The sequence below is a fragment of the Balaenoptera musculus genome, chromosome 19, assembly GCF_009873245.2.
Source record: "Balaenoptera musculus isolate JJ_BM4_2016_0621 chromosome 19, mBalMus1.pri.v3, whole genome shotgun sequence".
Taxonomy (NCBI): Eukaryota; Metazoa; Chordata; class Mammalia; order Artiodactyla; family Balaenopteridae; genus Balaenoptera; species Balaenoptera musculus.
The window spans coordinates 7,231,722-7,258,972 of record NC_045803.1 but is presented as its reverse complement, the minus strand read 5'-3'; the positions used below and the strand labels follow the sequence as shown (position 1 = coordinate 7,258,972).

Below are 27,251 nucleotides of genomic sequence, written 5' to 3'. Positions count from 1 at the left end.
CGAGCAAAATGGCATCTCTTTGGCTTCGATGCCAGTACACAATATGGAGAAAGGAGTAGGCCTTTCGGAGCCAGTTTGAGCGAGGGGGTGGAGCTCTTGGACCCGCCCCCTTGTTTACTTCTCCTTTAGGACTGTTTTACTGTGCCTGCGCACTGGCCGCTCCACCTTTAACGTCTGTGACGTGACTTGAAACCTCGTGGTTCAAGTTTAACCACCCCATTCTGAAAAATGGTTACACCCATTCCTATTCCAGAACAGATGGGGACGCCACCACTGTCTGGGCTTGAGGGGAGTCTCCTATCCGGATGTGACAGCACGCTGACCCGGAAAAGGAGGGAGCCGGGGCAGTGAGGCCTCGGCCGCGGCTATGGAGGGCGCCGGTTACAGGGTAAGCACTGAAGACGCATTCTTTCGCTTCTGTCTATGCGAAACGCCGCCCTCCGGTGGTCTGCTTCTTTCTCAGGCCTTGCAGGGACTCTGGGAGCCCAGCACCTCCTTAACAAGCACACCATTCCCTTAATAAACGCGCTGTCACCCTTCCTTCCACTGCCCTAGGGAGACCCATATCATTTAGCCCCGCCCCCTGGGCCTCGCCCAGTTTGGAATGCACTCCCCCTTTCTCCCCTCCCCATCCTCCGGAGTGCCAGAGAAGCCTGGATCTATACAGGCTTCACTCCGGGCCCCATCCCCTAGGTAAATGTACCCGGGCCCCGCCCCCTGGTGAATAGCTCCTCCCCCGAGTCTGCTCCCATTGGCTCTCTTTAGGGCCCCGCCCCCTTGAGTGTCTTCCCACGCTTGGGCCCTGCCCCTCAATGGTCCCGTTCCTAGGTGGTATTTGAGAAAGGAGGCGTGTACCTGCACACCAGTGCCAAGAAGCACCAAGACCCGGACTCCCTCATCGCCGGCGTCATCCGTGTTGTGGAGAAGGTAGGCCAGGAGAGAGCAGGGCTCGAGCAGGCCCAGAGCAGGATGGAGGCGACATCTGTAGGAGTATAGTGTGGAGGTCAGCAATGAGACATTAGGAAGGAGAGGTGGCTTTCTAAGGCTGAGGGTCCAGAACTGGGAGGAAGTTTGGAAATACGGTTTGGGGAGTTTGGAGGGAAGCCGCCCCCCCCAACCCCTCTTTTTTTCACTCAGGACAATGACGTCCTCCTGCACTGGGCTCCTGTAGAGGAGGCTGGAGATTCCACCCAAATCTTCTTCTCCAAGAAGGTAGGCTACTCTTGCTTCCCCTTTCTCCACTTGCTTTTTTCTAGGTCGGGGCAGTGGAAAGCATTTGAAGGACTTGAATACAATTCCAGACCAACCCTAGGAGCATGTGTGGTCCTGGTTGGCACCTAAATTCTCTCTGTTCCTCACTTTCCTTTTCTCTGTGAAATGGGGCTGAAGATGCCCATTCACGGAAAGAAAGTAGACGCTATGAGATTTGTGGCCATGGGGGTAGCTGCCTGCCTCCTCACCCCCTTTGCTTCTTGGGAGAGCTCTGCCAGGGTGCAAGAGGACAACTCAGCCTGTGGATTCAGGTTCCACGGGCTCTCAGCCCATAAGGACTTGACGGAGTGTGGCATTTTCTCTTGGGCAGTCCTGCCATCATGTCCAGAGAGGGAACAAGACCCAACAGAGGCTACTCATCCACTTCGCCAAGATTCCTTCTTTCCCCGGGTACAAGACCTCGCCCTTCTCATTTCCAGATGTCTCCTTGTCAGGCCCTTGTGCTGGATGGTGCTGGGACCCAGAGATGAATCCAACCCAGACACTGCCTAAGTCCTCCCTCACCTCTCATTCTGTTTTTGAGAAATTGAGGCACGATGAGAGGAAGCCTCATCCTCTCATCCTCTCCTGAGGTCAGAAAAGCTGGGAAGTACTGGAACTTGGATTTGAACCCAAACATACTGATTCCAGAGCACGTCTCTTTCTGGGGAGCAGACATTTGGGCTGGGACTCTAAAGTTGAGAAGCAGGCAAGAATATATTTCAGCGGGGACTTCCCTGGTGGTCTAGTGGTTAAGACTCTGTGCTTCTACTGCATGGGGCACGGGTTTGATCCCTGGTTGGGGAACTAAGATCCCACATGCCACACAGCACGGCCAAAAAAACAATATGTTTCAGGGACAGCAGGAAGAAGGGTGTTTCAGGGCACAACGGAACGTGGGACATCTCTGTAGAGGGTTTTGCTGGAAAGATGGTTGGGCCTGAAATGCCTGGCTGAGAAGCTTGGACTCTGTTCTGGGGACCAAGGTGAGCCTTGGGAGGGGAAAGGTATGGGTATGGAAAGCCCCATCTGGGGGGTCATGTAGGAGATGGATGGAAGGACCAAATGGAGGGAGATTGGGGGCTGGGAGGTCGGGGAGGAGGCCAGTGTGATGGACCAGGAAGAAAGGATGAAGCCTCAGCTGGGGCCCTGGGGTTTCAAATGGAGATTCCAGAGCCTCCCCTATGGAAGGTGAAGCAGCAGCAACCAGGATTTTGCATTTTCACCAACCTCACAGGCAGTCTGAGTGCCTTTCTTGAGAATATTGCTGTTCTCCTTGGCGCTCTTATTTTCAAATAACAGAAACCCACTGAGATGGGCATCAATGGGAAGGGCACATATGAATTCAGGATACATTCAGCTCCAAGGAACACAAAACTGAGCTGACAACACAGTGAGCAAACAAGTTTGTTTCTTTCACCTCATAAGACTCCAAAAGGTATGAGGCTGCTGTCCTTGGTTAGTGATATCAGGGCCTGGATTGCTGAGAACCTACTGTGCTTGCTCTAGTGGTGTTTAAATGACCACTTCAGCTGCAGCCATTGCGTCTGCCTTTTAAGGCAGGAAAAAGGGGCCAGCAGGGTACCAATCGTATCTGTCCTTTTTATCAGGAAAAACAAGAGATTTCCCAGAAACCTTCTCATGAGTTAGGAGTTGCATTTGGTTGTACGTAATAGAAACAGGAATACCAGCGACCTAAACAAGATAACAGCTCATTTCTCTCTTTTTACAAAGCCCAGAAGTCAGCAGTATAGGTTCATATGTTATCAATGACTCAGCTTCCTTCCAACGTTGCTCTGTGATCCTCAGCATGTGGCATCCATCCTCAACATGTGGCATCTGTCCTTAAGGCTGCCTTCTGGTCCAGAAGGGCTGCTGGAGCTCCAGCCTTTTTAACTGTTTTTGTTCACTCTACCTGTGCATCTCAGGTTGGCAAAAGAGCTCTGCTCATCATGATTACTCAAGGAAGCATGCTGCTAGAGCAGCCAGCATCTTAAAGGTCTCATTCCTTGTGGCAGAGGAAAAGAGATCTCTAGAAGTCTTTCCCTGGCAGTTAAACAGTCCATCTTGGAAGTGATATATCCCAGCCCTTTGGCCAGAACGAGTTGCATGTCTCCACTCAGCCAGTAGAGTTCAATGAGCTGTAATCCTACTGTATGCCGAGGGGCGGAGAGCTGCAAATATTTGACAAACAACACTACTAATTATCATTATTTTGTGTAAACATTGGCAAAGTTATCAAATTCTTCATGTCACAAAACAGGGAGGGCACAGATGGCTTTGCCAGGGGCTGGTTTGGCAGCTTGTGGACAGGTGTCCCTGCCATTCCTTGGCCTTCCTTTCATGGCCCTGGTTGGCTGCCACAGTTCCAAACACCATGTCCTCCCTTGACAGCACATAGAGGCTAACCTGAATAGGGTGTTCACTCCTGTAGGTGCCTTTTTATCAGGAATTCCCTTCTGCAAACTCCCTGCAGATATGCCCTCAGCTTCCACTGGCCAGAGTTGGGTCCCTAGGCCACTCAGAAATGCAGGGAAGGCTGGGAAAGTGGATATTGGGATATTTCAGCTTCTGTTGCGGGAGTGGCTTGTCAGTCTGGAATATCCAGCAGAAATGGCTGTTGGGTAGACTCACAGTCTTGAGTCTTTCTAATCATGCAGGGTTTTATTGCAGGAGTCACAAAACACTCCAGTTACTTTAAGCAGCAAGGGGTTAAATGCAAAGACGTGGAGGCTTACAGAATTTTTACAAAAGCTGGAGGAATAGAACTGACGCTGCAGAACTGACCTGCCAGGGGAGCTGCCATCCGGTGAGGGCAGGGCTGTAGGGAATGGGACTGTCACTAGAGTTGTCAAATTCGAGAATACTACCATCAGAGCTGCTAGTCGGCCCCACTGCTGCCCCAGTTACCGCTCTGTGTGCAGGAAGATGAAGACAGAGATAAGACTCCTCCTTTTTCCTTGTCAGCCAAACACCAGCCAGAGTGGCAGGAAGTTGCCCTTATCTAATTGCCACTTTGTAGATCTGAGTGCATGCGATTGGTAGGCTCTTGTGCCTGGAACGCAACTTCAGGGGAGCCTGGGAAATTTTTACCTTTCTAGCCTTTCCCATAGAGGAAGAAGATACATGAGCTGTGAATTCTTTCACAGTTGCTGCAATCCTCACACATTTTGTCCCCTCCCTGCCCTCCTCCATGGCTCATGGCCAGCATCATCGGCTTTTACTGCACTCTGACCCTCAGCATGGCCCTGCTCTGCATGGTTTCCCTGAATCTGCCCAACAGGCCCCTGAGCTCATGTCAATAAAAGCAGCCACCAGCTGGCCCCATGCTGGGCACTTCATGTTATTTTCATAACAAAATGCGAGCCAGCTATTTTTTTCTTTTATTCAGATAGAATTCACTTACCATCAGACTCAAAAAAATTCAAGCTTTATGAAAACTTAAAATTGTCAAAGTGCATAATTCAGTGGTTTTTAGTATTCACACACGTTTGCAACCATCACCACCGTTTAATTCCGGAACATTTTATCATCCCTGAGAGAAACCCTGTACCTGTACTCCCCTTCTCCAGCTCCTGGCAACCACTAATCTACTTTCTGTCTCTATAAATTTGCCTATTCTGGATATTTCATATAAATGGAATCATACTCTGTGTGGTTCTTTGTGACTGGCTTCTTTTATTTAGGTTGCTTTCAAGGTTCATCCGTATTGTAGCATCAATTGGAACGTCCTTCCTTTTTATTGCTGAATAAAATTCTATTGTATGGATCTACCCATTTTGTTAATTCATCAGTTTGATGGACAGTGGGTTGTTTCCACTTCTTGGCAGTCATGAATAATGCTGCTGTGAACATTCATGTGTCGGTTTTTGTGTGGGTGTTCGTGTTTATTTCTCTGGGGTGTATACCTAGGAGCGGAATTGCTGGGTCATATAGTAATTCCATGTTTAACTTTTTGAGCACCTGCCAGACTGTTTTCTACAGTGGCTGCACCATCTTACAATCCTACCAGCAGTGTAAGAGGTTCCAGTTTCTCCACATCCTCACCAACACTTGCTATTGCCTGTCTTTTTTTATTCTAGCCATTCTAGTGGGTGTGAAGTGGTATCTGATTGTGGTCCTGATTTGCGTTACTCTAGTAACTACTACCTACTTATTTTAAGGACAGCGACCTCCGGCAGTCTGACTGCAAAGCACCCCAACCCCTGCCTAGCTGTCTGCTTTCCACGTGGGGGTGCTTTGGTTAGAGCCACCATGAGACTTGGCTTCAAGTCCTGGCACATTCCCTGGCTGCACTGGGTGACCGACCCTGACAGCAAGTGCTGTGCCCTCTTTGTGCCTCAGTTTCCCTCTTTGTTCAATGGGGCTATCTCCCAGGGTGGCCTCGAGGCTCAGATCTGGAAACTCTGAATCCACAGTCCCTCAGTCTCTTTTCCTGTCTTCCCCCAAGGACACCAGTGGGGGAGACTCCTGCACCTCTGAGGAGGAACCAACCTTTGACCCCGGCTATGAACCCGACTGGGCCGTCATCAGCACCGTGCGGCCACGGCCCCGCCACTCAGAGCCCACGAGAGGTAGACTAAGCTGGTGCCCCTGGGGGGGCAGGTGGAGACACGACTTACCCTCAGTGGTCATGGCTCCATGGGCTTTGCTGCCCACGGTCAAGATGGCAGCCCACACTGGCCTCCAGTCCCAGGAGAGTGGGTGAGGGGTGCAGGGCGGTCCCCAGCCCAGGTCCAGCGTGGCCGGCGTCTCTGGGGTTTGCAGCTTTGCTCATCAGGCCGGGCTCCCTGATTGGCTGTGGGCACCTCCACGTAAGTCCTGCCCATGGAATTTTCCAGGCTGTGGCGGTGACGGTTGCAGGGTGACAGGGTAATTCGGGCCATCCTGGAGTCGCACAGGGTGCTGGGGGCACCAGAGGAGGTATCTAGCCCCCTAGGGGGCAGAGAAGTCTTCCAGGAAGAGGTGGTGCCACAGCCTAGCTCTGAAGGCTGCTTGAGAGTTTTCTCTCCCTGCAGAGAGCAGCGGGGGCAAGGCCAGAGGTGTGGGGCACTAGGTGTGTTTAGGAAACCACAGCCTTTTTGTTGTGGCTTGAGAGGGGTCTAGAGTGAAGAGAGGGTCAGAGGTGAGACAGGCAGGGTTGGGGGGGGCAGGGGACAGATGTGGGGAGCCTGGGGAGATTTGGGGGCAGGCACACGTCCCCCAGGCTCCCCTCCAGTTTTACTGGGTTCCTTTCCCAGAGGGCCTGGGGCTGGCTCGCAGTGGGCTCTGAGGAGATGCCTGAGCCGCCTCTGGCTCCCCGCCCCCGCCCCCCGCCCCCCGCCTGCTCCCGACGCTGCTGTCCCCCTAGGTGCAGAGCCCAGCTCCCCCCGGGGCTCCTGGGCCTTCTCCGTGAGTCTGGGGGAGCTCAAGTCCATCCGCCGTTCCAAGCCGGGCCTCAGCTGGGCATACCTCGTCCTGGTCACGCAGGCCGGAGGCTCCCTGCCCGCCCTGCACTTCCACCGCGGGGGCACCCGCGCCCTGCTCCGCGTCCTCAGCCGTTACCTGCTGTTGGCCAGGTGAGCCTTGTCCCAGGCCCCACCCCTCTAGGGCTGCAGCCTGACTCCCTCACGGCTGTGAAAGGAATACAACCCAGACTGATTGAAAGGCGGGAAAAAGAGACTTGAGAGGCGCGTGTCACCGTGAAATCGAAGGGCAGTTTGACATCAGGCGGGACCCGGGTCCCAGAACGCAGAAGGAGTTGCCCTTTTTCCTTCTGAGTTTGCTGTCGCTCTCTGGGGGCCCCGGTGGGTAGAAAGCGCCTCTTTCCCACGTTCCAGCAGCACCCTGGGCCTGCTTCTCGTTGGCCTGTCCCTGAGTCAGTCACCCCGGCCAGGGAGGTGGAAGGCCCTCGTTGACCAGCCCTGGGCCCTGTGCCATCCCTGGGGTCCAGCTGTGGTCTCAGGCCTGAGATGAGGGATTCCCCAAGGGCAGTCGGGACACTGAGAAGAAAAAAAAAAAAAAGCGGGGCACGCCGCGCGTGTGTCACCCAGACGCCCTGCCCGCAGCTCCCCGCAGGACTCCCGCCTCTACCTCGTCTTCCCGCACGACTCCTCGGCCCTCTCCAGCTCCTTCCACCACCTCCAGCTGTTTGACCAGGACAGCTCCAACGTGGTGTCTGTGAGTCCCCGGCGCCGGGCTGGCCGGCGTGGGCAGGGAAGGGCGGGCCGTGCAGGCCAGGCGGGGAGGGTGGACGGTGACCGCCCCTCGGCCCTGTCCCCAGCGCTTCCTCCAGGACCCCTACTCCACCACCTTCAGCAGCTTCTCCCGTGTGACCAACTTCTTCCGGGGAGCCCTGCAGCCGCACCAGGAGGGGGCCTCCCCTGACCTGCCTCCGGGCCCCGATGACGAACCCGAGCCTGGGTTCGAGGTCATTTCCTGTGTGAGTATCAGGGTGGATGCTGCTGCTCTTTGGCTGTCACCATGGGCATGGGACTGCATTTCCCTGGGCCTCTGTTTCCCCAGTGAGAGGGGGATAATAACAGCACCGCCCTCATCGGGTTTCATGAGTGACTTGGTGGAAGGTGCCTGTAGCCTGTGCACCTGGTGCCTGTTATTACTGGGGGGGCTTTCCTGACTTGGGGGGTGACTTTTTCACTGACCCACCCAAGGAGATGCTTCCCGCCCCGAACGTTCTGTCCGTCCGTGCAGCTAAGAAGGGCTCTGAGCTGACTCGGAGTGGCCCGCGGTGGGGCTGGGGAGCGCTGCTGGGCCGAGGCCCTGGGCTCACTCGTCCTGTGTCCCGCAGGTGGAGCTAGGGCCGAGGCCGGCTGTGGAGCGGGCGCCTCCGGTCACAGAGGAGGAGTGGGCCCGCCACGTGGGCCCCGAGGGCCGCCTGCAGCAGGTCCCTGAGCTGAAAGCTCGCATCTTCTCGGGGGTGAGGAGCCGAGTGGGCGGGCAGGCCTGGGCAGGGTTGGCGGGCAGCCAAGAGGAGGCCCATCTGAGCTGCCCTCTGCCCTCCAGGGTCTGAGCCCCAGCCTGCGACGCGAGGCCTGGAAGTTCCTCCTGGGGTACCTGAGCTGGGAGGGCTCAGCCGAGGAGCACAAGGCCCACGTGCGCAAGAAAACGTGAGTGAGACGCCGTGGCTCCTGCCCTGCTGAGCTCCAGCCTCTGGCCTCCTGAGTCGACTGGAGGTTTTTGATCAACAGCATATCCCAGTGGGCGGCCCGGCACCGGCGCGCTACGCGTGCACAGACGGGCCGTCGACCTGAGCACAGCGGGGACAGAGGCAGTGGGCCAGGCCCCGCCCCTGTAGGGCCCGTAGCCCACCTCCGATGCCGTTTTCATTCGGGCGCCGTGCCGTTTCAGTGGTCACTGCTTTGCAGCGGGCTTCCTAACCCCATGGGGCCACCTCTCGTCGTTCCTGGTGTATCTTGTGCCTCTGCCGTGTGTCCCGGTCCCTGCCCCTGGTGCTCTCTGTCCAATGGGGGTGACAGACTTTGAACAACAACAACAAAAAAATCCCATAGGGTGTTCTGTGTCATGAGAGATGTGGGGAAGGGGAAGCACAGGGGCGGTGACCTAGGCTGAGCCCTGTAGGATGAAGGGGGGGGGTGTCCCTACATCTCACCCCTCCCCTCCCCTCAGGGACGAGTATTTCCGCATGAAGCTGCAGTGGAAATCTGTGAGCCCAGAGCAGGAACGGAGGAACTCACTGCTGCACGGATACCGCAGCCTCATTGGTTGGTGGGGGGGCAAGGGTGGGATGGTGAGACCAGGAACAGCCGGGAGGGACCCGAGGGAGCCCCCTGTCTCCCTGAGAGCAGGAGCGAGGCCATCTGTAGGGATGGAGGGGGAGTGAGACGGGGGTGAGCAGGGATGAGTGGCCCTGGGGTCGGGGATGGGGGGAGCACGGGAGGGGAGCCAGGCCCCGTGGGTTCAGATCTACCACCTACTCACTGTGAGATCTTGGCAAGTGATTCTGCCTCCCTGGGCCGCAGTCTCCCCATCTGTTGATGGTTTAGTAACTGTCAGCTGCTGGGAGGGTGTGGCGAGCTGGTGAGCGTGAAGCACAGCACTTCACGTGAGAGCGTTGGAGATGGTCTCTGGACGACCCACACCTGCCTAGGTGTGCTGGCGGCCGGCCGGCAGGGACAGGGCGCACCTTTCACGCCTTTGCACTTTGCCCCCTGTCCCCACAGAGAGAGATGTGAGCCGCACCGACAGGACCAACAAATTCTACGAGGGCCCCGAGAACCCGGGGCTGGGCCTGCTGAACGACATTCTCCTTACCTACTGCATGTACCACTTTGACCTCGGTGCGGCACAGCCCGGGGGAGTTGCTGGGGGCTGGCCTTGCGGGGGGAGCGCACTGCAGGCCTCGGCTGGGACCTGACCCCATGTCCCCCCAGGCTACGTCCAGGGCATGAGTGACCTTCTCTCCCCGATCCTCTACGTCACTCAGAACGAGGTGGATGCCTTCTGGTGTTTCTGTGGCTTCATGGAGCTCGTGGTGAGGCTCGGCAGGGGTGGGAGACAGGCCCCCTCAAAAGCTGGGGTCTGGCTCCTCACGTGGCCCTCCCTCCCACAGCATGGGAACTTTGAGGAGAGTCAGGAGACAATGAAGCGGCAACTCGGGCAACTCCTGCTCCTCCTGAGGGTGCTGGACCCTCCACTCTGCGACTTCCTGGGTACGTGTCTCGGCGGGTAGGCAGGGGATGATGGTGGGACCACAGACCTTGCTGCAGAGTCTCTGGGAGTGGCCACAGACAATGTCCAGGATGTTTGGACATAGTGCAAACAAGAGAAACATCCCCACAGAACCCAGAATTGATATGTAAAAGCAGGACTGCGGTTTGGAGCAAAACCTCAGCGAATGCAGATGTGGGTCCCCTACCCCTGCCAGACGCGCCCCTGCTGCCGGCTGAGGTGGCTCCTTCGTGTCCTGTCAGACTTTTCAGATGAAGGGACCTGGGTGCAGCTCCTCACACTCCTCATCTCCAACCAGCTCTTATCTCCAATCACCCCTGAGCTGGGATTGGAAACTGGCTCTCTGGGCTCCTGGGGCGGGGACTGCTGCATTTCGGCTTTAAAATTTGACTGCATTGCTTGTTCAATGTAAGAAATGCAGGGAATTCACGTAAAGAAAAGAAAGTTAAAGTTGCTGTTGCTCGTACTATTTTTTTTGAATGCAGATAATGATAAGCTAATTTATTTATTTATTTATTTATTATTTTTGGCTGTGTTGGGTGTTCGTTGCTGCGCGCGGTCTTTCTCTAGTTGCGGCGAGCGGGGGCTACTCTTCATTGTGGTGCGCGGGCCTCTCATTGTGGTGGCTTCTCTTGTTGCAGAGCACGGGCTCTAGGTGCGTGGGCTTCAGTAGTTGTGGCACGTGGGCTCAGTAGTTGTGGCATGTGGGCTCTAGAGCGCAGGCTCAGTAGTTGTGGCGCACGGGTTTAGTTGCTCCGCAGCATGTGGGATCTTCCTGGACCAGGGCTCGAACCCGTGTCCCCTGCATTGGCAGGCAGGTTCCCAACCACTGAGCCACCAGGGAAGCCCTACATCATCAGTCTTATCGACTACATGGTGTTCTGTCCATCTTAATGATGTATAAGAATAGATTTAACCTGATCTGCTGGACTTTTAGGTTATTTGTAGTTCTTCACCATGATGAATCTATATTCGTGGATTATTTTTTTAGGTTAAATTCCAAGAAGTGATATTGTATCCAGTGCAGTACATATTTTTACATCTTTTGAAACATTTGTCTCCATCACTGCTTTCCCAGAAAGTTCTACCAGCTTACGTTTTTGCTAGCAGTGTACACGAGGGCCAGTTTCCTCACACCTCCCCCAGCTTTGGATGTTGAGTAGATTTTTTTCCCTGAGTGGACTGGTCTTACTGCCTCCCTTCCACGTGAGGGTGGGGACCACGGGGCTAGCTCACTTCATCTGGAGCCTGGAAGGCAGGATGGGAAAGGTTCCTGCTGACGCCGAGCATCCCTGCGCCCGCTCTGAAGCGCCCCCTCCACTTGCCCGGACTGGTGCGGGTTCTTACAGCCAGGGTGACTTCTTAGAGTCCAGTCCGACCACCGGGCGCCCTGTGAATTAGAGCGGGGTTGGAGTCGATTTTGAGCTTGCTTTCAGCTGAGTGCTGCCCCTCCCACCGCTGTCCTCCCCTAGACTCCCAGGACTCTGGCTCTCTCTGCTTCTGCTTCCGGTGGCTGCTCATCTGGTTCAAGAGGGAATTCCCCTTCCCGGATGTCCTTCGGCTGTGGGAGGTGAGCCAGCCAGTTTGGGTGGGAGGGCTGAGAAGGAGAAATGGATTGGCTGTACTGCCAGTGGGTGGGGCAGGGAGGTTGGTGGGAGGTGGGCAGGGCGTGGGGCAGACCTGGGTGGGACCTGAGGCAGAGGCTTTGCAGTGACCCCTCCCCTGGGCACCGCTAGGTGCTGTGGACGGGGCTCCCTGGCCCCAGCCTGCACCTGCTGGTGGCCTGCGCCATCCTGGACATGGAGCGGGACACGCTCATGCTTTCAGGCTTCGGGTCCAATGAGATCCTCAAGGTGAGACCCTGGCTCCCTCCCAGTCCGCTCCCTCCCCCTGCCCATCCTGACCTGTGTGGAGAAGACACATCACCTGGGTGTGAACTCCATGGAGGCTGGCCTTGCCCCTGTGCCACAGTACCTTTCGGTAGTAGGTACTCAAAATAGGATTGTTGAAAGTATGATTGGCTAAGCTGTGAGCACGGTGGCCAGGAGACGGGGTCTGTCTGTCTCCTACCCCATCTTATCCCTGGCTCCCTGCAGTGTCCTCACAGAGCATGTGGCCCATGCATGAGTGGGCCACCTGCCCCTGCCCCAGTGCATTAATGTGGGGCGGGGCCGCGGCGGTGGGGCTCGGTGCCCTTTTCCTCCCTTGAATACTGCGCCTGGCAAGCAGCCGGAGAGAACATGACCTCTGCTGATCCCCCAGCTCCACTGTGAGCCCCACGAGGGCCAGCCCGGTCTGCCTTCCCTCAGTCGTATCCCGGCACAGGCACAGAGTGGGCGCTCGGGCGGTGGTGGCTGGGTGCTTGCAGGCAGGCAGGCCTGACCCACCCCCGCCCGCAGCACGTCAACGAGCTGACCATGAAGCTGAGCGTGGAGGACGTGCTGACGCGGGCCGAGGCCCTCTACCGGCAGCTGACCTCCTGCCCGGTGAGTCCCTGACCCCTCCCGATGGCCCCCCAACCCCCAGCAAACCTCTGACTTCTCGCTTCCTACCCGCCAACCCTCCAGGAGCTGCCCCACAACGTGCAGGAGATCCTAGGCCTGGCGCCCCCCGCAGAGCCCCAGAGCCCCTCGCCACCTGCCTCCCCACTGCCGCTGTCGCCCACCCGCGCCCCACCGGCTCCGCCGCCCCCCGCGGACACAGTCCCGCAGCCTGACAGCAGCCTGGAGATCCTGCCGGAGGAGGAGGAAGAGGAGGAATGTGCGGACTCTTAACTGTGGTGGGCGAGGCGGCCTGCTCAGTACCAGACACTTTATCCAGCTCCCCCCCCACGACCCCGCCCCTCCCGGAGGCTGGGGAGGGGAGGCGCAAAGAGGGGCGGGGCTCTCCACCAGGCCTCCCTTCTCTTAGCTGGTTTCTTGAAACTGACACTTTCCTATCTAGTTGGCCTCGAGTAGGTGGAGGAGGGAGGCCACCATGTTGGCTTGACTCTGGATGGAGAGGGGGTGGTGGCTCGTGGTCTCCTCTGACCACTGTGCAGAGTCGATGTCTGACCACTGTGACCCTGATCTGGCCAATGAGGCCTAAGAGGAGGCCCCTTGGGGGTGAGTGGTGGCGGTTTGTGGAGGCAGGGCTCCCTTACCTGCCTGAGTCTGGGGCTTTTGGAGGAGTTAGGATGGGGTGCTGGGGTGCAGGGGCACATCCCGGACATAACCGAGATGGAAGGGCCTGCGGGGCTGTTCCCTCTGGGGCCCTGCCTACCAGCTTCTTGTTATGAGAAAAATAAACTCGTGTTTAACCCAATGTCGGCTGGGCTTTTTGTTACTTACATAAGGATCCCGCTGTGTCGTGACAGCCGTGGTGGGCACTGTGATTAACGTTTACCAGTGGCGCAAAGCGGTGTCCATCTTGTACCTCCTACTCCCCCAAACGGAGCCCACGGCCCAGGAAGAAGTAGGACAGCTTCTGGGGCTCCAGGACAGGCGCAGCCCCTTCTACCAAGAGGGCTAATGGTTTTGCTCCCTGCAAACTGGGGAAGCAACTGAGCCAGGGAGGGGGCGGGACCACACTGCTGTTTCCAAAAATACTTTAATATTGGGTCCTCTTTTAGGTCGTGTGCGGAGCGGTGACCGCATGTAAGGCTGGAGAGTGGGTGCCCCGCCCCCTTTCGAGGCTGCACGGGTGGTGGTGGGCGGGCGCCACGTGCACACGCCCCATGCTGTTGATGGTCCGGGGGTCGTTCCAGCTGCTGGTCCGGCCGTTGATCAAGACCGCGGCCCGCAGTGCCGACTTGACGGCCGTCTCCACCCAGCCATGCGGGTAGGCCGTGTGCTCTCCAGCGAAGTAGATGCAGCCGTAGGGGGCCGCCCAATCGTGCTCCTGCCCCGCGTCCTTGTCGGTTCGCCAGAGCATCGGGGGCTGCACCACGAAGCCGCCCTGGCTGTGCGGGTCCTCCGCCCAGCGCTTGACGATGCCGCTGCCGTCCCAGAGCCGGTACACGATGGGCCCGTGAAGCGCCGCCACGTCGTCGAGCGCCAAGCGCAGGGCTTCGGACAGGCTCAGGCCAGCGAACGTGGCAGCCGCGTCCGACCACGTGTACGAGGCGAGCAGCAGCGCGCCCTCGCCAGGCGGCGGGTAGAATATCACGCGCGACGGGCGGTCGGTGTTCGAGTGGCCGCCTTCGATGTGCTCGTCGTGCCAGAAGGGCCGGCGGAAGCTCAGGAACACCTTGGTGGCCGGCATGTAGTGCAGCGCGCGCACCGCCTCTTGCCGCTTGCGCGTCAGCGGCGGCGTGAAGGTGATGCGCTGCACCGCAGGCCCGCTCACCGTCAGCAGCACCACGTCGGCCGTCAGGGACGTCAGATTCCGGGCCCGGCGCGAGGCCTCGATGTGCACGCTCACCTCGTGCGTCCCCTGCTTAATCGCCACGACGGGCGAGTGCAGCAGCACAGGCCCCGACAGCGAGCTCAGCAGCGCGCGCGGCAACAGGTCCCAGCCGCCCACGATGCGGCTGTACCTGCGGCGGGGCGGGTGCGTGACGGGCTCTCGGGCCCTGCATCTCCACAGCCGCCCCTGCCCAGACACTCCCCGCTCCCTCCCTCTAATCCCACCCCTTCATCTACCCCCGCCCTCGTCAGTCCCCGATGGCCCCCGAGGACCGGGAGCAGAGCGGTGTGACCCGGGGACCCCGCCTCGTCCCCTCAGGGCCACGCCACTCTCCAGGTACCTTTCTTCCCCTGGAGGACCCAGGATGCGGGGGCGAGTGTGGCGGGACCGAGCGCGCCTCTCCGCCCCCTGGGCCCCTGCCCCCACCTCTCCAGGCCGCGCCCACCCCGCCAGCCCCGCCCACTCCGTCTGTCCAGCCGCTGCCTCACCGGAGCCGGTCGCTGAGGCAGCTGTGAGCCCGCAGGGCCTCGGCGAAGCTGAGATAGAAGAAGCCGTCCTTGGACATCACGTCTCCCAGGAGCTGAACGGCAGGCTGGCTCAGGTTCCCCTCCCCGAGGAGGTATTCCTGGGGGACGGCGGGGCCCAGGTCAGGGCCCAGGCAGGCTGCACCTGCCGGCTCCGTACCCCCTCCCACGGGGCCTCTCCCCGCGGAGCCTCTTACTTAGTTCAGTGACACGACCGCGCTTAGTGCGGTTCCCTGCACCTCAGCGATATGGCGCCCCCCCCGCCCACCCCCCGCCCTTGTGACAGATGAGGGAAAACGAAGCCCAAAGAGGGGCGTGTCCAGCCCCGTCAGGCAGGGAGGAGGTGGCAGGCCTGGGGTCCCAGTTTCCTGCCCTCTGACTCCCCGCCCAAGGCCCCATGGGCACCCTCCTTGTCGTCATTTCTCAGACAGCGACAGCGAGGCCCTCACTCACCAGGAGCGTGTGCCTTTCAAACTTCATCATTGCCTTTCTGCAGCCCAGTGTCCTGAGATCTTTGATGGCCTGTGGCGGGACAAGCAGATGGCGCTGAGCTGTGGGGACAGGACCGGGGAGGCCCCACCCGGGGTCCAAACCTGGTTTCTCTTCCTGCTCCTGCCCATGGCCGGCCATTTACCTCTCTTGTTCAAGCTGCCAGGATGTTGCCCACGCTCGGCCCTCAGCCTTGCCCTCCACTGCAACTACATCGCCACCCTGGGAAGTCTTCCTGAGTCGTTCCTACCCCTCATTCCCCGGGCGCTCGGTCCACCCAGACAATGTCACACTCATCCTGGTTGGGTGTTATTTTGCCTGCCTCTGTCCCAGCCTGTGCGCTCCACGCGCTGTGTCCTTATGGACAGTAATTATTTGTCTCAGTCAGCGCTGTGTCCTTATGGATGGTAATTATTTGTCTCAGTCAGCGCTGTGTCCTTATGGACGGTAATTATTTGTCTCAGTCAGCGCTGTGTCCTTATGGACGGTAATTATCTGTCGCCTGGATCGTTGTGGGCGCAGACGGAAGTGGAGTCCCTTCTGCCACCCACCCATCAGCCCTGACAGGGCATGACTGCTCACGGGGGTTTATTCACGGCACCTTCCCTGCCCACAGGCTTCTGTGGCTCCCCAGTGCCTGGAGCCGCAGAGTTCCAGCCCTCAGCCTGCCGTTCAAGGCCGCTGCCAGCCCCTCGGTCACCATCTCTTAGGGCAGCTTCAGGTCTACAGCACAGTGTCCAGTGCCCAGACCACCCTTGAGTCTCCCCCCCCTCCATGCCCCTGCACTTGCTCATCGCCCTCATCTCTGCCGGGCATCCAAGTGGTCATCCTTCACTGCTTTGTTCAAGTCTCATCCCCTCCCAGAAGACTCGCTGCCCTCTGTTTTCAGCCCTCTCCTTTGTCCACCTGGCTTCTCTCTTGTGGCCGGGGAACTCCCTGAAGGAGGTGTCCCTTCACTCACTCACTCACTCACTCACCCTTCCCCTCACATTTCCCTAGGCTCCTTAAACTGGGCACTGGCAGGGCACAGAAATGGCCTGGACTAAGTGCCCACCCTTGTCCACAAGAGGAGATGGACAATTAGGAGCTCCCATAGGAGGCTTAGGCTGGCTCCTCCCTGAGGGCATCAGGGGAGGCTGCCTGGAGGAGGGGACACTGAAGCTGGTTCTTGAGGGATGAAAAGGGTTCCCTGGGTGGGAAAAGGAAAAGGCCTTCCAGGCAGGGTCAGTGGCATGGGTGTGGGACGGCGGACAAGCATAGTGCATACAAAGGAGTACAGAGCCGAAGGTGTTTGGGCCACCATGAGAGTTTGGGGTGGGCAATAAAAATTTCTTGGAGAGAAGATGGGGCTAAAGGAGTGGGAGAAACCAGACTGCTCAGGGCTTGAACCTGAGGCTGAGGCGCTAGGGAGCACAGGGGGTTGTGAGCAGGGTGGGCCAGGGTGAGGATGCAGGGAGCGGTCCAGGCCTGAGCTGGGGCTGGAGCTGGGGGGACAGAGAGGTAGGAACAGTGTGAGACAGTTGAGGGCAGGACGGATGGAGCTGGGGCCTGACAGGGAAGGCAGGAAGCGAGGATGGCCCCTGGAGTTCCGCTTCGTGACTGGGGGTGGTGATGATGGCACTGTTGTGAGATGGGGAACCCAGGAATCTGAGTAGGTTCAGGGAAGCTGCCGCCGAGCTCAGTGGGAGCTGGAGGGTGCTGGGGGATGGCCAGGGGGAGACAGACATAGGTCTGGGTCTCAGGAGATGGACTTGGAAAACATAAGCCCACAGATCATAGTTTAAACCAAAGGTGTAGAGGGACTTCCCTGGCGGTCCAGTGGTTAAGACTCCGAGCTCCCAATGCAGGGGGCATGGAGTCAATCCCTAGTCAGGGAACTAAGATCCCACATCCCACGTGCCGAATGACGCAGCCTAAAAAACCCCAAAACAAACCAACAAAAAACCCCAAAGGTGTAGAAAGGTGAGGTTGTCCCGGCCAGTGTGTGAGTGAGAAGGGGATGGGAGATGGGGATCAGCAGGGCTTATGGGGAAACTAAAGATGGAAGAGCCAGTGATGGGAGACCAGAAGGAATGGGAAAAGGAAAGCTAGGCCAGGAGGAGGAAAGGGCATGGGACACAACAGCGTGGAGGACGGGGGCAGGGGGACAGGGCTGCAGGGCTCGCGGACGCACCTACCCTGTTGAGAGCCATCTGGTAGATTTCTTCGGGAGAGTGGCCCTTCTCCTTGGGATGCAGCTTGTAGCCCAGCTTCTCAGGCATCTTCTCCACCACGTAGTTCCGCAGCTTCACCTCATTCACCTCCGTCCACGTGTTCTCGTCGTACTGGGTGAATTTGGTCAGATTGAGTCCCAGGCTCTTGCAGAGCTCATGGAGGATCCTGAGGGAGTGAGAGCCGCTGGTGAGGGTCGGGCGGGGGAGGTGGGGGCCCCTCTCCCCAGTGGGGCTTGGAGAAGGGAAGGGGGCGGGTGGGGCAGCTGGGGACGGGGCTTGGGGCTGGGCATGAGGCTGGAGCCGGGCTAGATTAGGGGTCGTCAGTGCCAGGGATGGGAATGAAAGGGGAACAAGGCTGGAAGGCTGAGGGCGGCAGCACTTCAGGACTGGCTTTGGAGGGGGAGGTCGCTTTCACTGGGGATCAAGTAGGAATGGGGACAGAGTTGTGTTGGATGGGGGTGGGAGCTGGGGATGGGGAAAGGACCAGGGTCGGGGAAGATAGAGCTGGGGGTCTGGAAGGGCTGGACGCAGTGGCCTGAGCACTTCAGGGGTTCAGTGGTGGGGCTGGAGCCAGGAGGCCTGGAAGTGTCAGGAAAAGGACGGAGCTGGAGGCTGGGTCTAGGCCTGACTTGACTGGGGCGCCAGGTCTGGGGTCAGAGTTGAGGTTCGTGCTGGCACTGGAGCAGTGATTGAGTTGGGAATCTGGCTGAGTCTGGGCTCAGAGGTGGGGGCTGGGGTGGCCCCGCGCCTGCCTGGCCCCCAGGTCAGGCCCCACCTGTGCGAGCTGGGCATGCGCATGGCTCCCAGCTCCCCAGTCCAGCCGGTCTTCCGGTCCCGGTAGGTGAAGATTCGGCCCCCAATCCTGTTGTCTGCCTCCAGGATGGTGACCTGAGGGACGATGGGCAGCAAGCAGATGCTTTAGCTCCTCCCACTGACCCCCCATCTCAACCCTGTTGCAGCCCCCGCCCCGGGCACCCACCCAACCTTCCAACCCCACAGCAGCACAGATGAAGATGAAGGAAGGATCTTTTTTTATGGGGAGGTGGGAGGGGCTGGTGGGAGAACAGAAAGTCATAGTGAACATGTACAATGTGACAATTTCCAGACTGCAGCAGGAAGGCCGCTGGCCAGATTTCAGAGGGACTTCCCAGCTCAGGGAGTGGGGAGATTTCTCGTGTGTACTGAAGCCACTGGCCTGGCCCATACTCATTCTTGGATTTCAGCGAGAGCGACAGGGGTTAGACTTCAGGGGGCACTTCCCCTTGTGTGGAGTTTCCATCTCCACCAACACACGTTCCCCCCAGGAGGTTGGAGGAGGTTTCAAGGGACTTTCCTCCAGGATGAGAGTGGGGCAGGGAAAGTCAAAGCCCCCTCAGCACAGACACACGTTCCCTCTGGGTTTCATGTTAGAGCAGAGGGTTCCAGGCCTCGCTCCCCAGACCACAAGGAAAGCATAGCTCCCTCTCTCCGCCTCCCATCACCCCCACCCCTCAACAGGGACGTAGCCAGGTCCCTCTACCCAGGACTCCCAGCCGCAGCAGGAAAGACTCAAGGTAGACAGCAAGCAGCACTTCTCACCTTGTGTCCAGCATCGCTGAGCACCTTTGCGGCCAACAACCCAGCCACGCCCGCACCAACCACAGCCACCCTCCGGGGCTTCGAGGTCCGGTTGAGGCCCAAGGTCACGACTCTGAGCAGCTGCTCATAGTCGGGATCCTGCATGCACTTCTCGAAGGGGTCGTGGCTCTGGGCAGTTTGCCAGTCCAGGGAGGCCGCCAGGCTGAGGAGGAAGGGGACCAGGGCGAGGAGGCGCCAGGCTGGGGGGAAGAAGGACAGGGTCAGCGGGCAGGTCAGCGGGTATGTGGGGAGAGAAAAGCGGGTTCTGCCCCCTCCCCTGCTTACTTACCCAAGGAGTGCATGTCTCTCTGGGGGGAGACGTGTCTGGGTTGGAGGGGAAGCAGGGCCACTGTGACAGGAGCCTGTGTCCCCCCCAGCCTGGCCCGCTGTGGGCTGCCCCGCGCCCACCTCAGCCCTCCCCACTATGGCTCCGGTCTCTCTAGACGTGTGTGTCCCCTGATCCCGGGCTAGCCGGCTCCTGGTCTCTGCTCGCCTGTCTCCTCTCCTCTCCTGTCTCTCTTCTCTGTCCCCTCTTTCTCTCACCTCCTCTGGGTCTCCCTGTGTCTCCCTTATCTGCCCTGCTCAGCCCTGTCTCCCCGTCTATTTCCGTGGGGCCCAGTCTCTCTGCAGCCTCCTCGCTACCTCGGCCTCCGCACGCAGCAGCACCTCCTCTCTCCTCTGTCCCCTCCGCCTGTCTGCCGAGTCCCCCCTCTTGGTCCTTAAACCGAGCCGAGCCCCGCCCTCCCCTCCCTTTTGGGAAATCGAGCTGTGGGAAATGAAACTCCTTTCCTGGGCGGCGGGTCAGATGCTCAGAGTCTAGTTGAGGCCAGAGGGGGCGCGGCGGAGGGGGAAGGGGTCGGGAGGAAGCAAATCAGTCTGGCCTGCCCCGAGCCCTTGGTCCCCCTGGTCTGATCGCAGGGCCCCTGTGTCTGCCCTCTCCTCTGCCCTCTCTGCCTCTTTCATTCTCAGAGCAGGGGGAGAGGCGGCCTCTGGCCTTGGGGCTGCGTGTGCCCTGCGACAGCCTCTGAGTCCTTCTCTGTGTCAGGCGTCCCTGTGCGCTGGAGGGCCCTCGCCGGCCCCCGCCACATGGCCGCTCTGAGCTCAGTGAAACGGGCACAGCAGGGGACTCGCAGGCCGCAGCTCGTGGTCGGTGGCACGAGCTCTGGGCCAGCCTGCCTGGGTCCTGAGTCTGGCACCTGCCGGCGGGGGACTTGGAGCAGGCCTTCCCCTCTCTTTGGCTCCGGTGTCATCTGTCAAGGGGGGTCGCTCCTGTGCTGGCGGGAGTAGGCAGTGAATCCAGGTCGGGGCCCTGGGAACAGCAGCCGGGTCAGTACTAGGAGCTGCTTCTTAGGAAATGCCAGCTGCTGCCGCCGCGCGGGTGCTAGAGGGATTCAGTGAAGGCCCCCTCAACCCCAGCCCTGCGCAAGGAGCCCGTCCCCCCTGCGCTGAGAACCCCTGTGGCGCTCGGCTCAGGCTAGGGCTTCGGCGGCAGGGGGGGGCACCTCGGAGAAACTGTCCAGTGCTTCTGTCTCTCTCCCTGGCTGTGGCCATCACCACCCGCTGTCCGTGGGCCCTTTTCTCCTGAGGGGCGAGGGGCAGGCAGTGAGAACAGGGTGACCCGGCTCCAAGGAGACCCTGCGTGGCTCATGGCTTTGGGGCTTTAGCCAAGGGGACACATGGTGGGTCCCTTGAAGGGGGTGGGGAGAGGCATCTTGGGGATTTTTCTTGGGGTTGGAGGAGAGAGCACCAGGCGAGTGGTGAGGAGGAAAGCCAGAGGGCGGCAGGTCCTCTGCAGCAACCAGTTGGGAAAATCCAAACAGTAAATGAAAGAGGGATGTGGTTTGACGGAGGTATGGGGTTGGAGGGGGTGCATACCAGTGAGTCAGAAAACATCTGATGCGGGTGGGGAGGCGGTGGCCAAGAAGGGAACAAAATCAGTGAGCTGGACACTGAGAGAAAGCCAAGGGCGAGAGTCAGCAAAAACCAGCAGCGAGAGGCTTGCTGCTCTCTGAGGTGGCCTGTGCTCAGGGCTCTGCCCTGGGTAGAGGAGGAATCTGAGGCCCAGAGGTGGCCAGGGGCCGGGCAGGGGCGGACCCCAGGACTGGCACAGGCCTCAGAGCTGGCAGGCCTTCCCATCGCAGACCCCGCCTGCTTCATTCACAATGACGTGGAGGGTTGGCGTGCCATCTCGTCGGGACCTTACACACCTTGTGAGGGAGGGGGAACCTGGCCCGCGGCGGGGAAGGCACTTGCCCCGGGTCCCACAGTGGGACACAGCAGAGCTGGGAGTCCACCGGATCCCAGGTCCCTACCCCCACCCCGTCCCCTTCCCGGAGGCCCCTCTGCCCTACGGCCTCATGGCAACGTCCCACACAGAGAAAGGGAGCAGCAAGAACATGGAAGCAGAAAGGGATGGAGGCGGCAGAGCCAAGGGGCTCCCAGGGCACGTCTGGGCAAGGAGTGTTGGTCCGCAGAGCATCTGGGTTGACCCCCTGGTCTCTCCTGCACAAGGTCTCTGTTCACAGTTCTCCTGGCTCCGGGCACACCCCCAGTTCACCCCCTGGACTCTATGGAAGGCGTGCAGCCTTACCCCAGTGACCCCATGCAAGGAGTCAGGTGGGGAGGCGAGCAGGACTCACGGAGGCTACGAGGGCAAGGCCTGCTCGGTCTCCTTGATGCTGATAAAGTGACGGTGGGTCCTGCTGAGTACCGCGTGCCCGACACGCTACACGTTCTACTTCACTGACTCCAGTGACAAGTCTCACAGGGTGGGTTGAGCTGTCCCCATTTTACAGTGGAGAAAACTGGGGCCCAGATCAGGCACCGGCTAAGAAGGGGCAGAACCTGTGTTTGATCCCAGCGGCCCGGCTCCAGGATGGTTAACACTTGGTTAGCTCAGGCTCGTGGACCGGGGATGGGGCCCGGGCAGGGGCTCCCCGTCTCGGTGCTATGCAGTTGGGACCATTTTTGTGAGGAAGGTCCTGTGCATTGTAGGATGTTGAGTAGCATCACTGGCCTCTACCCACCAGATGCCAGTAGCACTTGCCCCTCAAGGCTTAACAGCTACCAATGTCTCTAGACATCGCCAACCATTCCCAGGGGAAGGGGAGGCAGACTCGCCCCGGTTGAGAAGCACGGGGCTAGGGTTTGGTTGATGTTGGGTGGAACGCCCAAGAGTGGCCAGATATGGTCCATGGTACAGTTGGCAGGAAAAGAAATGCTGGAAGGCCATACACCAAAGATTGTTTTGGGGTCAAGAGATTATGAGTAATTTGGGGGTTGCTTTGGTAGAAATAACTGGATCTTCCAGACTCATTCCTGATAAAATCAGAGATTGGTGTTAGGGTTGAATTTAGGGTATTAGGGTATGAATTAGGGTCATGAGAAAGAGTGGTTTGGATTAGGTTAGGTTTCCTAAGCTTGTGAGTAGGAGATATAGGACACACAGCGAGAACTGACGGTGGGGGCAGATGGTGGGAAAGACCTGGGGCTTTTTCAACCCTTTCAGGTAAAAATTGTCTCTAGGGAGAAAACCCTACCTTATTTGCCTGGCTTCTAGAACCACAATGACAGTTCTAATGGGGTTAGGTCACATCCGAAGCAGCCAGAGACCTGGCCCCGCTCCCCCTCCACCCCGGGGGGGCCTCTGTGGCCCCTCAGGGCAGCTACTAGTGATGGTGGCCACAGAGATGGGCAACGGACAGGGCTAGTGCCTTATATATATTCTTTCCTCTGAGTCAGTCCAAAGACCCTGAGTGGTCAGTATTAAAACTTTCACCAAGTCTCAGAGGAGGGCAGGGCCTACCCAGGGCATGCCAAGGGCCCCAGGCAGAAGTTGGGGGTCCAGAACTGGATGGGGAGGGGTGCAGAGGGCAGAGGACAGACCTACTTGAGGCCCTGATCTCTGGCCTGACCCCTAGACAGGGGCCCCCTTCCCTCAGAGCCCCCTTGCCCCTCCTTCCCCAGTTTCCAGAATCCCAGGGCTCTGATGGGGGCACTCACTGCATGGCTGGCTCTGGTGGGCTCTCTCAGCGCCCATGGCCTTTCTGGTTAGCCCGGGACAGAAGTCATCGTTGGGTGTGTGCGAAACCGGGCTGAGTGGTGCTGGCTCTGTCCCGATTCCCTTGTTAGACCAGAGATGCCAGGGTCCTGGTGTGGGGTCAGAGCAGTTGGGAGGCCGTGGAGCGCAGATGCCCCCTTCTCGAAAGCTTTTTATTACGGAAAATTTCAAACACATATAAAAACAGACTAGGATGATGAAGCCAGGTGCATTCATCGCCTCATAGCCTATCTTGTTTCATTTACACTTTCTCCCTCCCCCACTGATTATTTTACAGCAAACCCCAGACATATTATCATTTTTGTAGGTGAATACCTGAGGATGTTTCCGTAAGACAGAAGTTGGCAAACTTTTTCTATAAACATTTGAGGCTTTTGGGGCCACGTGGTCTCCACCTCGCCTACTCAACTCTGTCCTCCCAGCAGTCACAGCATGTAAATGGATGGGTGTGGCTGTGTTCCAATAAAACTTTACTTACAAAAACGGGAAGTGGGGTCAGTTTGCCAACCTCTGCGCTAAAAGAACAGAACTTGGTGGGAGGGATAAATTGGGAGCTTGGGACTGACATATATACACTGCTATATATAAAATAGATAACTAATAAGGACCTACTGTACGGCACAGGGAACTCTACTCAGTACTCTGTAATGACATATATGTGAATAGAATCTAAAAAAGAGTGGATTTATGTATATGTATAACTGATTCACTTTGCTGTATAGCAGAAAATAACACAACATTGTAAATCAACTCTACTCCAATAAAAATTAATTAAAAAAGATAAGAACTGGGCTTTCCTGGTGGCACAGTGGTTGAGAATCTGCCTGCTAATGCAGGGGACACGGGTTCGAGCCCTGGTCTGGGAGGATCCCACATGCCGTGGAGCAACTAGGCCCGTGAGCCACAACTACTGAGCCTGCGCATCTGGAGCCTGTGCTCCGCAACAAGAGAGGCCACGATAGTGAGAGGCCCGCGCTCCGCGATGAAGAGGGGCCCCCACTTGCCACAACTAGAGAAAGCCCTCGCACAGAAACTACAACCCAACACAGCCAAAAATAAATAAATAAATAAATAAAATTAAAAAAAAAAAAAAAAAATGGCTCACGGCTGGCAAGCTTACCTTCCACCAGCTTAAAAAAAAAAAAAAAAAAAAAGAACTTATTTGCTTTTTCAAAAATAAAACTCCAATACCATTATCACATTTAAAAATGATATTAAATCAATGCTTACACTTCCCTGATTATCTCAAAACGTGGTTTTTTTTTTTCCTTTGGGCCACGCCATGCAGCATGCAGGATCTTAGTTCCCCGACCAGGGATCGAACCTGTGTCCCCTGCACTGGGAGCGCGTAGTCTCAACCACTGGACCACCAGGGAAGTCCCATCAAAACTTTTTTTTCTTTTAACAGTTGGTTTGAATCAACATTCAGAGCCCACACTGCATCTGAGTGATACTGAGTATCTTTGTCAGGAAGTGTCACTTTCAGTTCAGTGGATTTGGGGGTCTATGTTCTTAGAACCCAGGGGTGGGGTCTGATGTGGCCCCATGGCCCCAGGCTAGGCCTGAGCCTAGCAGAGCAGCACACCTGGGCTCTGCCTCGGGGAAATCTCAGCAGGTCATGGGGTTGAACCAGGATGGTGTCTGGAGGTGAGGTGTGGGCAGTGCCCAGATGGGTCTCTGGAGTGTGAAGTGACCAGTGCCAAGGTGTGTGAGGGCTGTGGGACAGGCCCAGGGGTGGCTCAGGACAGTTAGGTCTGGCTGGGGGTTGGCTGGTGTCTACAAGCAGACCTGACTTCAGAGGGTGAGGGATTTTGTTCCTGGGAAGTTCTGCAGAGAGCTGCTGGTCTGAGGGCAGACTTTTAAAGCACCAAGGCAATTTTGAGGTTGACTGAAAACCTTGGGAGCAGTGGTGTGCTGGAGCTGGCTCACACCTATTCTTGAGAGCCGACCATTTAATTTTCGGATCTCTTTTTTGGTTTTGCTTTGCGAGCCATTATTAAAAAATTAAAATCTTTACAATTAATTTTATTAAAAACAAAGATAATACTCAAAATTCATCCCTTAATTATCTGATTACGTTTTACTATTACATATATACTCCCGAGGTGAATTAGTTGCATCTACACAGTGTGTGTCAATTTCCCAAATTTGTGTTTGGTGACTTCACCTTGGTGGCTTGAAATCAGCCACAGTGGGAGAATTTACACCATGGGGATGGGCATATGCTATCAGTCAGGGCTTTCCCTGACCCTGGAGGGCCGACTGCTACCAGCACACCACTGCTTGAGACTCATTTGTTTCAACTTCCCTTTGGAGATCAAGGCTGCTCGACCTCTGGAAATCTCTGGCTGTTTCAAACATCTGACTCTCTGATGCCCAGCTGTGCCAGATGAGGCTGGGGCATCAGCCTGGGGAAAGGGCCGGGCCATAACGGAGGCAGTTGTTTGAGGGTGTCTTGGAGATGAAAAGCGAGCCGTAACCATAAACCCACAGTTGCCACTCTTACCCCTAAACAGGGAGAAGAAATGCCGTAACAGCTTACTGAGAGAGAGATTCACCTTTAAAAGCCTCTGACTCTGAATTTAGTCACCACGCTTGTCTTCATGTTAATTAATGAAGAGGAACTTAAGGAGAGGCCATTTGTCTGGACTGACAAGGAAATGCATCTGTTTTCTTCCTAGAAAGGGAAACTGCAATTACAATGAAGCCAGCATCCGCGGGGTGGTACCCAGTCAGCTGCTGACCCTGTTGCAATCTTGGGAATGCCTCTGGCTCCCCCAGGAAGCCACTGAAGCCATTCCCCCAATGGTGCCCAAGCACTGGAGCCCCCACTCTGGCACGGATGTTGTGTCGATTTATTATAATCGCTTGTGTCTTTCAAAGTGGGGTGCCCGAGATCCCTTGGGGTGTGGGAGGAAAATATTAGAACTTCAATTTGTTTTTATTTAAAAAATACAACTATGAGAAAGCAATTAAGCTCCACTAACGTTTAATATGCAAAGTAATAGGTATATGCATTGGAAATGCAAGCTCAAGGAATTTTTTTTTTCTTATCGAGATTGTGTGGCCCCTGCCAGTGACCTCATGTGCAGAGAATTATCGTTCCATTTTTGAAACCCCAATGCTAGATCAGGATCTGGTAGGTAGCAGGTGCTCCAAAGAAGGGTGCTGAATGAATACATGTAGGTAAAACACTACTTCCTACTTTCTAAGAGGACTCAAGGCCTCCCCATCTCTCCTCACCTCAGGTGAGGGAGTCAGATACAGGTCCCGGATGAAGTCACGGCTCACAGATGGCACAAAGGGCCACTGTCGCAGGGGCTGGAGCCTTTGGAGAGAAGCAACTGGGGTTGCCGGGGTCTCCCTCTTCTAGCTCGTTCCCCTCCCTCTTCCATGGCTTCTGCTTGGATGGGACAGTGGTTCTTAGAAGCCCAAGATGGCCTGAGGAAATGACTCATGATCATGACTTTGGGGAACTGGCCCATACATGTCCAGTGTCCTTGGGCCCTCCTTAGCCAAAACACGGCTTAGTGTGGCACAGGCTGAGGGAGGGTGGAGGGCAGACTTCCAATGCCCTGCGCCAGGAGCAAGACCTGAGCGCTCGGCATCACTGGCGCCTACAGGGGCCAGGGTCAGAGGGAGAACGTCAGGCCAGTATCTGGAAATCACTCGATACAAAGCTGCAGCCCAGCTTTACCTGCTGCCCACTGTTGAAGCACAACTAGAACCCTCCGGCCAGCCCCAGGTAACAGGGAGAGGAATGCTGCTGCTGACACGCCTTGGGGATGGTGACAGATGACTGGATATTTATGTGTACTGGAAGATATGACCCAGCTATAACGGGTTTCCCCACCTGCTCCTCTCCTGCCATCAGCACCAGAGGAACCCACGTTGTGAACATGTGTATGTGTGTATGCACGCCTCGGCAGTGCATTTAGGTGTGCTTGCTTCTGAGTTTCAGACAACTGGCATCCCATTTGATCTGGAACCTGCTCTTTTCCCAACCTTCTTCTAAGTTATCCA

General features: G+C 57.2%; 2 protein-coding genes across 3 annotated transcripts; one reads left to right on the top strand and one right to left on the bottom strand.

Annotated features, from left to right (window-relative positions):
• The first annotated feature begins 246 nt into the window (after positions 1-246).
• TBC1D17 (TBC1 domain family member 17) lies at positions 247-13,246 on the top strand. Of its 2 annotated transcripts, none has more exons than XM_036833343.1 (17): positions 247-388; positions 829-927; positions 1,138-1,212; positions 5,702-5,825; positions 6,602-6,809; positions 7,284-7,410; positions 7,514-7,672; positions 8,039-8,167; positions 8,254-8,357; positions 8,878-8,972; positions 9,432-9,548; positions 9,642-9,742; positions 9,821-9,920; positions 11,412-11,509; positions 11,676-11,792; positions 12,339-12,425; positions 12,507-13,236. In XM_036833343.1, the coding sequence occupies exons 1-17, from the start codon at positions 368-370 to the stop codon at positions 12,711-12,713; spliced, it is 1,968 nt and encodes a 655-aa protein (XP_036689238.1). In that variant the 5' UTR covers positions 247-367; the 3' UTR covers positions 12,714-13,236. The 2 variants fall into 2 exon arrangements, with proteins under 2 accessions (XP_036689238.1, XP_036689239.1); XM_036833344.1 differs by having other exon boundaries at positions 248-388; positions 7,299-7,410; positions 12,507-13,246.
• Positions 13,247-13,545: 299 nt separating this feature from the next.
• On the bottom strand, positions 13,546-23,644 carry IL4I1 (interleukin 4 induced 1). Its single transcript, XM_036834055.1, has 7 exons — positions 23,171-23,644; positions 19,130-19,368; positions 18,327-18,439; positions 17,516-17,717; positions 15,303-15,371; positions 14,814-14,950; positions 13,546-14,455 (listed from the first exon to the last, which is right to left on the bottom strand). The coding sequence occupies exons 1-7, from the start codon at positions 23,442-23,444 to the stop codon at positions 13,546-13,548; spliced, it is 1,944 nt and encodes a 647-aa protein (XP_036689950.1). The 5' UTR covers positions 23,445-23,644.
• Between the last annotated feature and the right edge of the window lie 3,607 nt (positions 23,645-27,251).

Excerpts from the sequence above, each read along its gene's own strand:
- IL4I1 (XM_036834055.1), bottom strand. The coding sequence starts at position 23,444 with ATGAATGCACCTGGCTTCATCATCCTAGTCTGTTTTTATATGTGTTTG. Across the intron at positions 15,372-17,515 it reads ACCAGATGGCTCTCAACAGG|GCCATCAAAGATCTCAGGAC; the intron begins GTAGGTGCGTCC and ends GTCCCGCCACAG. Across the intron at positions 14,456-14,813 it reads TGCCTCAGCGACCGGCTCCG|GTACAGCCGCATCGTGGGCG; the intron begins GTGAGGCAGCGG and ends GCCCCGCCGCAG.
- TBC1D17 (XM_036833343.1), top strand. The coding sequence starts at position 368 with ATGGAGGGCGCCGGTTACAGG. Across the intron at positions 8,358-8,877 it reads GCCCACGTGCGCAAGAAAAC|GGACGAGTATTTCCGCATGA; the intron begins GTGAGTGAGACG and ends CCCTCCCCTCAG. Across the intron at positions 9,743-9,820 it reads GTGGCTTCATGGAGCTCGTG|CATGGGAACTTTGAGGAGAG; the intron begins GTGAGGCTCGGC and ends TCCCTCCCACAG.